The sequence below is a fragment of the Melopsittacus undulatus genome, chromosome 16 (assembly GCF_012275295.1).
Source record: "Melopsittacus undulatus isolate bMelUnd1 chromosome 16, bMelUnd1.mat.Z, whole genome shotgun sequence".
Taxonomy (NCBI): domain Eukaryota; kingdom Metazoa; phylum Chordata; class Aves; order Psittaciformes; family Psittaculidae; genus Melopsittacus; species Melopsittacus undulatus.
In genome coordinates this window covers 340243-353290 of record NC_047542.1, presented here as the reverse complement: position 1 = coordinate 353290, position 13048 = coordinate 340243, and the positions used below count along the sequence as shown (strand labels likewise).

The following is a 13048-nucleotide window of genomic DNA, read 5'->3' as shown; positions in this document are numbered from 1 at the left end:
GGAAAACCAGCCTGCGTTTGGTTTGTACATCATTTCTGGTCGTATTGAAGCTGGAAAGCAAAAACCTCCTGTTTCTTCCCAAAGAACAGAAAACAGGACCACGGCCATTAGCACCAAAAGGATTTTAAATGAACAGTTCCAGGGAGCTCCTTTCAAATCATAAAAGTGGAATTTTACATAAAAGTGTGTTTACAAAGAGTTTCTGCTTTACACTCAGCTCTGCCCATCACTCACCAGAAGTTCCATACACACACAGACCAGCGCAGCAGCTTCAACCACTTGCAAGAAGACTGCAGAATTTATTTAAGGAATAAAAAGAGGATTTCCTGCTTCCTTGCCATACTCTTCAGCCTGGGACAGGGAGGCACCCACCAGCTCTGAGGCCCTGGGAGCGCTAAGCTTTTGGAGAGAAGGGGTACTGTGGGTGCCACCAATCCAGGAGCCGCACGCTGTGCACGGGGTCCAGCACAACCTGCACTCCCTGCTCCAGGCGTGGTTTCCTGCCGTTGCGAACCGGAGCGTCCTGGAACACCAGGCGCACGCGATGATGCCTCATGTCTGTGCTCACGTTGATGGTGAACTGCAAGGAAAGAGAGCAGGAGGTGCCTCAGGAGGTGGAGAAATAAAAGAGCTCTTCACAGTAGGCTCTGAATCTACAGCACTGCATTCAAACCAGTTCTCTCTGGCTGGCATCTCCAAATATTACTAGTACCAGAAGTGAACCTGGAAGCAAGTGGCTGACAGGAATCTGGAAATCACTGCCCTGCTCTTAGTCCCTGACAGGGGTGTTGGATCAATGAGAAACTCACCATGACCGGGCTGCACACTCAGTGTAAGCAGCAGGGCAGGGAGGGGATCCTGCCCCTCTGCTGTGCTCTGTGAGACCCCCCCTGCAGCCCTGATCCAGCTCTGGGGCAGCAGCACCAGAGGGACCTGGAGCTGTTGGAGTGAGGCCAGAGGGGGCCATGGAGCTGCTGCGAGGGCTGGAGCAGCTCTGCTCTGGAGCCAGGCTGAGAGAGCTGGGCTGGGGCAGCCTGGACAAGAGAAGGCTCCTGAAGGGGAGACCCCAGAGCAGCTCCAGTGCCTAAAGGGGCTGCAGGAAAGCTGGAGAGGGGCTTGGGACAAGGGATGTAGGGACAGGCCAAGGGGAATGGCTTGAACCTGCCCAAGAGAGGGGAGACTGAGCTGAGCTCTTAGGCAGAAGCTGTTCCCTGGGAGGGTGCTGAGGCGCTGGCACAGGGTGCCCAGAGAAGCTGTGGCTGCCCCATCCCTGGCAGTGCTCAAGGCCAGGTTGGACACAGGGGCTTGGAGCAGCTGCTCCAGTGGAAGGGGTCCCTGCCAGTGGCAGGGGTTTGAACTGGATGAGCTCTGAGGCCCCTTCCAATCCAAATCAGTCTGTGAATTACCCTGTGAGTCTATATACACATGGGAAGAATCTGGCCATACAGGGTTTTGCAACCAGAATTTACTGCCATAAGGTAAGGTGATATTTTCTTGAGGAAGGAAGACCTCTTCTCCTGCATCCCTTCCTCTCACACCCTGCTGGAGTACTGGCAGCTACCCTGCCCCCAGATGCTGCACAACTACAGCTCATTCTCTACATCATCTGTATCTGCTGCACCAAATAGGGAAGAGCTGACAGAAATGCAGAAGCTCAGATGAGGAGATCCTCAGCATTTCCTCTCATCTTTAACCCTACGATTCCCAGAACTGGTTTGCTGATGCACCAGGGTCATTTACCCACCACTAAAGAGGAGTCCCCTGCACCTCCTTACACCTGCAAAGTCTGCAGAGCAGCATTCTCCAACACTTACCAAGGTAAACGTCATACCCATGACTATTGGCACGAATATGAAGTTGAAGGTGGTGATCTGCAGTAGACAGCAATCCTGATCTGGATTTGTATGGACTTCTTCATACTGAATGGGTGGCTGGAGACCTTTGCAACACTTGCTCTTAAATCTGGGAGACTTGAAAGAAAGAGACACTTATTTAGTGAAGCAGGATGCTATGATGAGAGCTTGGCTGCCTCTCACCCATGCTGCCTAACAGGTTCCTAGTGCATTCCTGTATCCTGGGGCAGAGCTTGACTTAAACAACCATCACTCAGGACAGGCAATTTCATTTGCAGGACCATTTCTTTGGAGGGGAAAGCAGCAGAATTCCCAAGGTTGCCTGAAACTATTTGCTTCTCCCAAGAGCTGGAGATTTTCATGGGCAGTGTTGGATTTCTTCACTTCTCTGGGCAATCTTTCCAATAGGAAAACCAGATGGTTCAGATTTTGGTCTATATTTTGAGCACTAACGTCAAATGGTCTTTGGGTTTGGGCAGTAATCAATGAACCAAAGATTAGATTATTTGGGAGAGCAAATGATCCACATCTTAGAGTGGAAGAAGGACAGCAAAGGTAAGATTCTAAATACAGCCTGAAAACTGAGGGCAGTTCAAAATGTGCTTTAGTTTATCATGGGAGTCAGTTTCCATTTGGTGTCTGAGCACATAACAAGTCTCCACCTTCCTTTCTACCACCCAAAAATTCCTTCCTGCTTCAGAACCAACTCACAGCCATTCTGGTTCTTTCATACCTGCTTTTTGAACTTGAAGTTGAATTCCCACATTGCTTCTTGTCTGTTCCCTTCAATCTTTTTGCACCAGAAAAGCAGACACTGAGGTGGAAAGAAAAGAAACACAAAACTGAGGAACCTTGAGGCACCACTTTAAGGAAGTTTTAGCAGAGCAGAAAGGCTTCCAATGACAAACACAGTTACACAGGAACAGTTAGGAACCATTTATTCAAATGAATTATGTTCAAAGAACACACTCAGCAGCTCAGGACTCCCAGTTCCGACTTGGCCAACTCATCATGCAGCTGGATGATACACCAAGGAGCACACGCTTTGCCCCTTTCCTAAGGCAGAGGTGAGCAGAACAGATTCACCCACTTCACCCACCCACCAAGAGCTGCCACTAAACTGGACTCCAGGCAGAACTAAAGTGAGGAGCAACTGAAAACAGAGTAAGGATCGAAAGGAGAGGATCCAGAGGGAAATACAAAGTCCAATACACAAGCTATGAGGTGACAGATGATAAAGTTCCTAAGCCCCTGTGGTGTCAAAAGAAGGTCTTGGCATCACTAGGCACTGACGGTCAGACTTCAGAGCATAAAAACCACCTCCAGGATAGCACGGGCTGATCAACCTACTGTCCCTTCTTAAAAGCAGATGAGGAAAGGGCCTCAAACAGCATCAGAGCTAGCCAGCATTCACACACCAGGAGTCCTCCAACCTAATCCAGCTATCTCTGTGTGGTCCACAGGCTCCATCCCAGCATGCAGCACTCGCTCTAGAGCAGGAGTCTCAGCAGAGCTCCTGTATTAAATTGAGTAGGAGGGAAATTCCCTGTCTACCAGTGAGTAGAAGCAAGTAGCCTTCAACAGCCAAGAAAAGAATCTGGCACATCAGTGCAGCCATCACTGCAAGTGTTTCCACACCACAGATGCCAGCCCGCCACAGCTGGTCTTATCTTTGAACAGTGTCAGCAGGAAAAGGAAGACTAATATGGGTAAAGACAACTCCCCATGACCCATTCACTGTTTCTCCCACTCTAAGAGAAGGTCTGACTGGATTGCAGGGTGAAGCACACATTTCATTTCATTCCAGGATTGCGTGACCCCAAAAGAAACAAAGCCAGATCCAACCTCTACCACGGGGGCTCTGTAACTGGAGCCTAGGGGAGACAAGAGACCCTTTCCTGAAGTCATGTCCATAAACAAGAGTCCTTAAAGGACCTTTACCTCAACTATCCTCATGAAGTGAACAAAGCAGCTATGTGGACTCAAGCTCAGAAACATGCATCAGGTATCCTCCACCTGGGAGGTTACTGATAGAAAGGTTCTCCAGTAACTGAGCGTTACTGAGGTGAGCAGCAGATGCTGCCGAGTTCAACTCCACCAGCAGCAGCATTTGTGGTTCACCTGCAGAGACAGCCTGATCTAGCGACTCGTTTGGTCATGGCAAGTAGTGAAGCACAAAATGGTCAGTACCTCCTAAGGGGCAGAGGATGTCGTCCCCGCGTCAGCCGTCCTGCCCTTCAGACGCGCCGTGCGGCTGCCGCTCCGCCAAAAATAATGGGGGTGTCTTTAAAGGGCAAACACTTCTGCTGACACCATAACAGCTCCAGTGTCCCACACAAGCTAGGCTAGGGAAAGAAAAAAGGAAATTAAAGAGGAAAAGCTGGAGTTGATAACACCCAGGGCTGGGGGCTCCTCTTGCCACATGCACTTTCTGTAGGCATCTGCCATTAGTTTCAATGACCCGTAAAGGTAGAACCAAAGCCCATGAAAGCCAGAACGGGGGGAGGAGGCAATGGCAGCTCCTCCTCCATACCCACCGTGCCCAGGCATCTCTGTGCACAGTAACACAGGTGGAGCTCGGAGTCTTGCAGTGGAGTAGTGCAGCAAGACCAGGCTCATGTTTCTGCTCCAAGGGGTTAGGTCAAACAAGCCTTGTCACCATTTAATTTCCTTTTTTACAAGCTCCATAATAAAGGACTGCACCTGAAGGCCCTTCCTCACACCGTTAGTACAGTAGAAGCACTAGCAGTGGGCACCAAAGCCGTTATGATGTCAACGTGAATGCTTCCGAAATGCTGTCCCTGCCAGCATTATTTCATGGTTTCCTACAGCCACGCCACAAGCTCCAGCAGTGGTGGGACGTCAGACCCAGGAGGCTTAAGGTTAAGTTGGGATTTCCTAGAAATGTTTTGCTTTTTGGTTTTCAAGAGATAGGATACCCAAAGCGGAGATTCGGGACGAGAATGAAGAGCTCTGGATGCAGAGATAAGACTGCACATAGAAGTGTGGGTTGTTCTGCTGCTCTGCAGCACCACCTGCTTGTGGGACTGCTGGATGCACCCTGAGCCATGTGACAGTTTTTTCCAGTATCCACCAGGAGAGGAGGGAAGAAAGGAGGGATGTCACATACAGATCGATGAGGTTGCTCTATTTAGCATGGAAAATAAGTCCAGCTCTTGAACCAAAACTACCTCAGTTTGGCCCCCAAAACCTCATTCAACAAGCTTCTGACTTTGGATTTGGAGGGTGAAGGATTCACATTGCTGCTTAAGCTGCTCACAGAGTATCAGCCAGTTGCAAGTTAAACCCAAACAAGAGACACCGAGGCATTTCAGAGTTAATGGTCTACAGCAATTAAAGAGGAATAGATACGCAAGTGCTCCAAGCTGGGATAGCAAAGGGAACTGCCTGCCCACAGCAGCCCAACACAACTGCAGCCCCAGTCCCAAAGCAGACATTTGCCATGCTCACAACCTCACTGCCCTCCTTGCCCAGACCCCAAGCCGATGGATGACCTACAGGAGTGCGGTACGAAAGGATGCCCTTTCAGAGGCTACCAGTGGCACTTCTCATCTCTCCAGATGCCTGCTTGGAGAAAAGATGTATTCTGGCAGACAGTGTCAGAATAAAGCACAAGATACAAAAGCTGATCCTACTATAACCCCCTTTCAGCAACAAATTTGCAACAGGGGAGGAGAGAGCTGTGAATATCCCTGGCAGTTCTGGCATCCAGTCAGCAAGTGCCTTTTTGCTGGTACAAAGATGTTGTGGTAGGAATTAAAGTGGAAGTTACTCAGAAGAGTAACCAGAAACCTCTGCAGTAGCAGCTCTACAAGTAACCAGTGTACTTTTTAAAATGACTATTCAGAGTTGGAAGTCATCCCACAGCCAAGTTTTAATGGCACCATCTAAATATGGTCTATTTTAATTCTAGAAAGGGAATGAAAAAACCCCCAGAGAGAGCAACGTCTCAGACATACCCAACTTCCTCAGTGGTTCCACTTACTCTGGAATTTTTTAAAGTGCTGGGAGTACTGTCTGGAATAGCTGGATTCCTGGAGACTCGAGCTGCAAAAGGCTCATACATGTGGTACAGCGACCGGATGACACACGCCCGGAGGCAGTGCAGCTTCTCCATTGACTCCGGGCGCAGGCGCAGGGGCAGGTACGCATCCAGACTGTAGTGCCTGAAAAGCCAACGACAAACCCAGCACATGCTGAAGGGTTACAATGGCAGAGATGTGCAGAGGAGAGCTAGGAAAGAGATGCACGTGGAGAGAAAACTGAATATCTGATTGATCAGAGGACCTCTGGTCACTTTTGAGTACTTCAAGCATGCTGCACTGCTCTACATGAAATCACATGACAGTCTTAAAGGCTTCACCCATATCAGACAGGTATACACAGAAGCATAGCATCCTACAATTCCCCAGCAATTCCTTGCAGACAGTTTGTCCAGAGAGCCCAGATGGTGTTTTAGCTGCAGGATGCACAAAGACCTGCAGATTCCTGCAGGTTCTCAAGGACTCACTTTAGCAGAGTGCAACTGCATCCCTGCAGACAACTGCCTGAGCTGTCTGCCTGTGCTTGAGGGTCATTCCTTGATCCAGTGCCAAAGGAGCCTTTGCTAGGGAGCTTCACGCTAAAACATAGGGGTGAGGATGACTATGGCTGCTATTTGATCCCCACTCCACCTGCCTGCTCTTCCTGGACAACAGACACAGAAATGTAAAGCAAATGTTCTGTCCTGAAAGAAAGTCACCAGTGTTGTACACCAGGACAGAGGATTTGGTTCAAGTCTGACCACCTCTTTGCTTACCTTTTAATTTATTTACTTTTACTTCTGCCACTGAGACAGCTCCAAAATGCCTTAGCTCCCTCTCAGGCCACTCTAATTACAGGAAGGTAGCCATGGTCAAAGCTTGAGGCAGGGCAAGCTTCCCATCAGTGATGTCTTTCAGCAAGGCAATGGCACTGACTCTACCATAAGCACTTTTGAGTGCTTTACAGCCAAAGCACACTGTTACAAACAGAAGCAAGTAGGCCATGGCAAGCAGGAAAACACATCATATATAAGAGATTATATATAGGAATATGCCACACAGATCCATTTGTGGATATAAAGCAGATGCAATATACCACAACCCCTTGCCAGATGAGGCCCCCATCACCATATCAATAAGCAAACGTTCTAGGACACTAGCCAAGAGGGAATTATTTCCTTATTTACAGCACCACAGAACTAGTCACTGCTGAAGCCTCCCATAGTCTTTAGAATCTCACCTTCTGTAGAGCCTGGTCCAAAAGGCAGCAGTGCAAGTAACAGTCCAGGCTTTCTTGCAAATCAAAGAGAAGCGGACAATGTCCTCAGGACGAATGTAGGAAGCCAACAGCAGCCAGATATCAATGGGGTATTCTTCTCCACCACCCCCATCAGGATCTTCTAAAGGCAATGAAGGTATGTCAGTGACCTCTTTATCAAGTCTTATCTAGAAGCATGTACTTTACTACTGGTAGAACAGGGTAAGCAGCTGAAATACGTATAGACATAGGGTCAAACACACCTATTAACATAGGTTAATACAACTTCATTACCACTGCTACTGGTTTTCATCAGCATGCCCTTGCCCATCCACACAACCATTATGCTTGCCCTTTTGCTGAACAGACATCATCATTTATCCCTGCCACACTGTCTGCACAAGTATGATAAGTGGCAGATTCAAAGAGTAATTCAGGCTGGAAGGTCCTCTGGAGGTTTCTAGTCCAAACAGCCCAGCCCAAAGCAGGCTGGATGAGATCCTTTTGTTCAGGATCCCATCTCATCCAGTTCTGACTGTACCCAAGGATGGAAACCCTGTAGCCTTTCTGGACCCTCTTTCAATGCCTGACACTTTCACAGCTGAAAAATAACACTGAAGAAATAAAAATTGATGACAAATACAGAGGCAGCTTTATGTAAAGCAGGGCCAAGCTCGTGGGTTTTTATCAAAACCCATTTATCAGGTCATTTAACTTCAACTTTATGAAAGTTCATTTAACAGGCCAGCAAAAAATGCTTTGCACTAGAAGCCCCTGAACATTACATTGCCAAGCGTGTCAGGTCTTTGTTCAGATGGTCACAGTATTTTGATAGAAGCTCTGCCAGGGAGAGCAAACAACCCTCTGTAACTGGCTGATCAGCTGCTTCTCTTAAATCTCATTTCATTAAAGCTTCTTGGAAGGGAATGGCCCATTCTTCCTCTCAGAGGTGTCAGAACTGATCAACCAGAACTGAAGGCACAGAAACGCCTTCATTCCTGCAGTGGGTTTAACACCACACCTTTTGCCACAGGCAGCGCTCCAAAAATACTTCTAAAGAACATAAATAACTAAACAATACTGAGCATTAAGAACATTAAGAGAAAGAAAACATACAACCTGTGTAGGGTGCTAACAGAAAACTGCTTCAAAATTTGTGAATAGGTGGCATAAAGAAGGTATTTAAGAACTTGAGCGTGCCAGGCCTAATCCTGAGGCAGCAGGCTAATAACAAAGGACAGTACTTTAGTCCCATGTGATAATTGCCAAAGTAAGCCCTGCATGTAATCTCTTCCCTGCACCACTCTGGATTTATGGCAGGCACACCCACAATGGGCTGTCACATCCACTTTGCTGTTTCATCTTACTCAAGAAGCCATCAAACTACAACTGCGGAACTGCAGAACACAGCCAGAAGCATCCTTGGTCTCTTACTGGTTTGTTCGTTCCCTAAACACACAGCAGAATAAGCCAAGGTTGGAACAGACCAGAATCCTGTCCTTCCAGACAGCTAACTCCCATAAATCCAGCCACTCCTTATTCTCCCAGAATAATGAAGCATGTCTTAATAAAAGAGATTAAACTATCTCAGAGGAGTGCTGTGCACCTGCAGTCCCTGATGGATGTTAACGTGTTGCATAAATCAGTATCAGCATTAAGAAAGTTAAAGCTATTCTTAAGCTCAAGAAACTAAGCCAAACTTGGCTTCTCAACCTGGAAGCAACTTTTCTTCAAAACTCCTGCACGATTCCACAATGGAGCTGAACAGTCAGTTGCTTCCACTGCAATGTAAATTGCTTTCTAGAGCTGCACAAAGTGCTGAAGGCTACAGCTCCCTGGCATTACCTTACTACAATGCCACTAGGGCCAAGTTCACTTGCTTGCTGGAAAGAAAAAGCCCTCTATGCTCATTTGTAACAAACCACAGCTTGGAAACACCCTAAAGACAGAGCCTGTGTCCTGCCAGCCAATGCATCATGGACAGCAGCAGATTCTTCCCCAGAGCAAAAGCTGCTCTCACCAACAAGCTCAATGAAAGAAGAACCTGTCCAGTGGCAATTTCACAACTCTTTCAAGAGCAGCATTTGTTTTCCAAGGTTCAGAGAGGTTTACTGAAAGGAAGGAGCTCTCAGGCTTTGATTTCACAGCCAAAGCTCTGCCATTGTGAAAAGGCAACACCTCCGAGCAGTCCCAACAGATTCAACTGATTTACCTTGGCATTTCATTTCTTTATGCACAGACAAGTTACAGAACGCCCCAAAAAGCCACATGACTAGCTTGTAATTAGCAAATATTAACACGACATAAGCAGAAGACATAGCAGCAGCCCCTGCAGAGCCCCCAGGAGAGGCTGGTGACAGTACAAGCCTACCTTTGTGCCTTTTGCTCTTCTTTTTTCTAGAGGCAGCTCTGCCATTGATGCTCTCCTTCGTATCCATTTCATCACTGCTGTCACAGGACTCTCCCGATACGGAGAGCACTTCCTCAGCAGGAACACAGGAAGCTTCCAAACCACAGAGGGATTTTACTAGAATGACAAGCAACCACACAGTGAGTATACTAGCAGAGGGGAAACGGTGCTCCACATTCAAGAGGTACTTCAGGGGAGCCACAGCCACTGCTAAGAACTGCATGAAAGCTTTCTGGTGAGTGATACAAGAAGGTAAATCCTGAGCCCAGAGGTTACCTCCTCAGAGAAAGATTAGCACGACTTGAGTGAACTGGAAACATCATTATTCAGCTTCTTGTTTTAAAGAGTGAACAATGAGGATGATCACCAGAACATTACGCAGGTGATCCCACTGGTTTAGCTGAAGCTGTTTACAATTCCAAATAGAAACAACAGGCTCTTTCTCTACAGAGCTCATGGGTTCCCCTACAAAGCCACTGCTCAACCCAGAGCCAGCACCTACTTTGTAATCATTCTGTGAACATGGAAAAGATACACTCCCATCTCAGGAGGATAAAGAGATCCTGTAGCCAATGACATACAATCCACTAATGATATAACTGGGTGCCAAGCAAGCAGGAGCTCCACTTATCCTAGAATGTAGTGAAGGGAGACTCTGGCCTAGTGAGGAAAACAGCAAGTCGAGTCAGCTGGTTTGGGTTGAGGAGATATTTAGACACATCCTTGCTGTCATTTTTAACAGGATCTGTAAACTGAGGGCTCCTTAAGGCAGAAAAATCCATGTGTGAGGCAGTAAAGACAGCTTACTCTCTAAACCTTACGCATTCATGCCAGTGGCATCCTCACTGTCAAATGGCACTACCCTCTCTACATCAACTTTTACAGGCAAAAAGGGAGAGAAATAGATGGCAACAAGAATAGCAACAAGTTATGACACCAAGCACAGCCAAGCAAGAGAGGACAACAACTGAGAGAGACTCTAAGGGAGGGCAAGAAACAGAAACCTTTATGCTCTGCAAAGATCAACATCTGAGTCAACAGCACAAGTCCATTCCTACTCCACTGTAATCTTGCAGAGACACCTCTCTTCATCTCACAGTTGTCATCTCCACCCCATCCCTGGGGGTTAAGATGGGGAGGAGGAAAAGGCACAGGATGATTCCCCCTGGCCTTTGCTCCCTGCCCTGTGAAGCTCCCTGCCTGCTGGCAGGCACAGCACCATGTTTACTTGAAGCCAGGAGGTGAGCGAGGCCAAAGGCTGAAACTGCAGGGGCAGAGGCTGCTGTCCCCATGTCCCAGTGTGCTGCACCAGATAAGGCTGTAGTGTGTGCCAGGACTGCACCAGATAAAGCTGTCGCACAGCCCCAAGCTGGGGAAGAGAGATCCTGAGGATCCCACATAAGGAGTGGAAAACCCCAACGACTTTGCACAGCAAAGACCTGAGAAAGGGGTGGGCAAGGAGCTGCTGTGACTTGCAGTCAGGCAGGTAACGTGGAGAGAAACCAGAAACAGAGCAGGATTTCAGGAGAGGGCTTCAGCTGGACAAAGCAGGTGATGCTGGATGCAAAGACTTAGAGTGGGGCAGGGAGAAAGAAAAGACAAGTGTTTGGCAGGTATGATGCTGAAGCACAGTACTTTGAGGCAGGGTGAGAGAACATACAAGGGTAAACAGGAGAGGGAAGCCCCAGTCTACTAGAAAGGAGGTAACAAGAGGGAGGTGTCCTCAGCTTAAAACCTTAAGAAGTAGCAGCTAAAAAGGATATTCACTGGCATCACTGCCTCATACAGCTTCCCCCATGACAGGCACTCATGCAAAGAGTACATTTTGTTTAAATGTGAAAGATTTCAGCAATGTAACAACAGTTTTCCTAGATGAAGGGCTCAGTCTTCACTGTCAATCTCATGGCATTCACCTCCAACATGTGTGACCAGTTCCATTAAGAGCAGAAGCCTAAACATTAACATTTCCCAAGCAAACGCAGTGTGTTAGGTCAGAATGCTCTCTCCCAGCAGCTGAAAACTGAAGAGGAAGCTGATAACTAAATATTGCAACACCTCTCCAGGAAGATCCTTGCTTACGCACTTCAGTAAGGAAACAGCAACACCCTCAACAGAGCTCCCTGCAGCACAGGGAGGGAACAGGTTTGCCAGCACTATCATTTGCCCACTGCAAAGCCTTTTACCTATTCATAAACCTGGAGATAGTTTTATAGGAGGTACTAAAGCCTCCTACCATGTTCATTTCTGCTCCAAGCAGGAGATAACACCCAATAGTTAATGGGAAAAAGCCTATTGCAGGCACTGACAAAGACTCAGCAATTCCTACCGGCCTTCTGCAAAACCTGCTGCCTAAGATCCCAACCACCTGATTCTGCAGAGGAACAGACTCCTTTCCAGGCACTGAACGAGCCGGAATCTCTCCGGTCACAGAAGCGGTGTCTCCCCCATCCCAAGGCCAGCAGCACAGGCCGGCAGCCTGCGGCAGGCAGGCTCCCAGCACACACTCACCTTCCTGCTGCACCGCGTTGGCCACGGCTTTCTTCACCCGTCCAGACTTCACGACAGCCGGGTCCGAGTTCGCGTAATCCGCCACCGTCACTGCGGGAGACGGCAGCAACGGGATTAGGGATCACAGCGGGGGGAGAGCAGGGCTGCAAGCCGCCATCCCTCAAGGGGTGCACAAGCAGAAGGAGCCCCCCCACCTCAACCCACACCGACCCCACAGCGCCTCTCTCCCCAGCCCACAGTGACCAAGCCCAGCTCTCTCCCTCCACCCGTGTGGGGCGGCAGGCCCGGTTCCATCTCCCCTCACGGGAACCCGCTTGGCCCTCAGGCCCCGGTTCCATCTCCCCTCAGGGGAACCCGCTTGGCCCTCAGGCCCCGGTTCCAGGCCCGGTTCCATCTGCCCCCAGGCCCCGGTTCCAGGCCCGGTTCCATCTGCCCCCAGGCCCCGGTCCCAGACCCGGTTCCATTTGCCACCAGGCCCCGGTCCCAGACCCGGTTCCATCTGCCCCCAGGCCCCGGTCCCAGACCCGGTTCCATCTGCCCCCAGGCCCCGGTCCCAGACCCGGTTCCATCTCCCCCCAGGCCCCGGTCCCAGGCCCGGCCCTCACCTCGCTCCGAGCAGACGTCGTCGGCCCGGAACTTGAGGCGCTTACGGGCGCCCCTCTTGGGCATGGCGGCGGCGGCGGGGCGGCCGCGAGGGGCCATGTCCGGCCCGGGCCGCAGCGGGGCCGCGGGGACAGCGCCACCCCGTGACGTCACCTGCCCGCGACCCCGCGGCGCGCCGATATGACGTCACGGAGGGTGGGGTAAACGGGCGCATGTCGGCCCAGTCCTCCCAGTCCTCCCAGTCCTCCCAGTAACAAGGGGTTCTAAGAGATGGCTCCTTCCCAGTAAAGACGGCACTTTTGTAAAGAATAGGAGAATGATTCGTGTCAAGAACTTAGGGATCATTGTTACCGACGTACCTGTGACCAATGTG

At 49.4% G+C, this 13048-nt stretch overlaps 1 protein-coding gene across 2 annotated transcripts; it reads right to left on the bottom strand.

Annotated features, from left to right (window-relative positions):
* Nucleotides 1-110: 110 nt before the first annotated feature.
* Nucleotides 111-12827, bottom strand: TMEM183A (transmembrane protein 183A). 2 transcript variants are annotated; one of them, XM_034069969.1, is made up of 8 exons: nucleotides 12678-12827; nucleotides 12073-12162; nucleotides 9526-9681; nucleotides 7137-7296; nucleotides 5860-6040; nucleotides 2587-2667; nucleotides 1815-1970; nucleotides 111-580 (listed from the first exon to the last, which is right to left on the bottom strand). In XM_034069969.1, exons 1-8 carry the CDS (start codon nucleotides 12772-12774, stop codon nucleotides 395-397), a joined length of 1107 nt encoding a protein of 368 aa, XP_033925860.1. In that variant the 5' UTR covers nucleotides 12775-12827; the 3' UTR covers nucleotides 111-394. The 2 variants fall into 2 exon arrangements, with proteins under 2 accessions (XP_033925860.1, XP_033925862.1); XM_034069971.1 differs by having other exon boundaries at nucleotides 7137-7293.
* Between the last annotated feature and the right edge of the window lie 221 nt (nucleotides 12828-13048).

Excerpts from the sequence above, each read along its gene's own strand:
- TMEM183A (XM_034069969.1), bottom strand. The coding sequence starts at position 12,774 with ATGGCCCCTCGCGGCCGCCCCGCCGCCGCCGCCATGCCCAAGAGGGGC. Across the intron at positions 2,668-5,859 it reads GCACTTTAAAAAATTCCAGA|TGTCTGCTTTTCTGGTGCAA; the intron begins GTAAGTGGAACC and ends TTTCCACCTCAG. Across the intron at positions 581-1,814 it reads TGGGTATGACGTTTACCTTG|TTCACCATCAACGTGAGCAC; the intron begins GTAAGTGTTGGA and ends CTTTCCTTGCAG.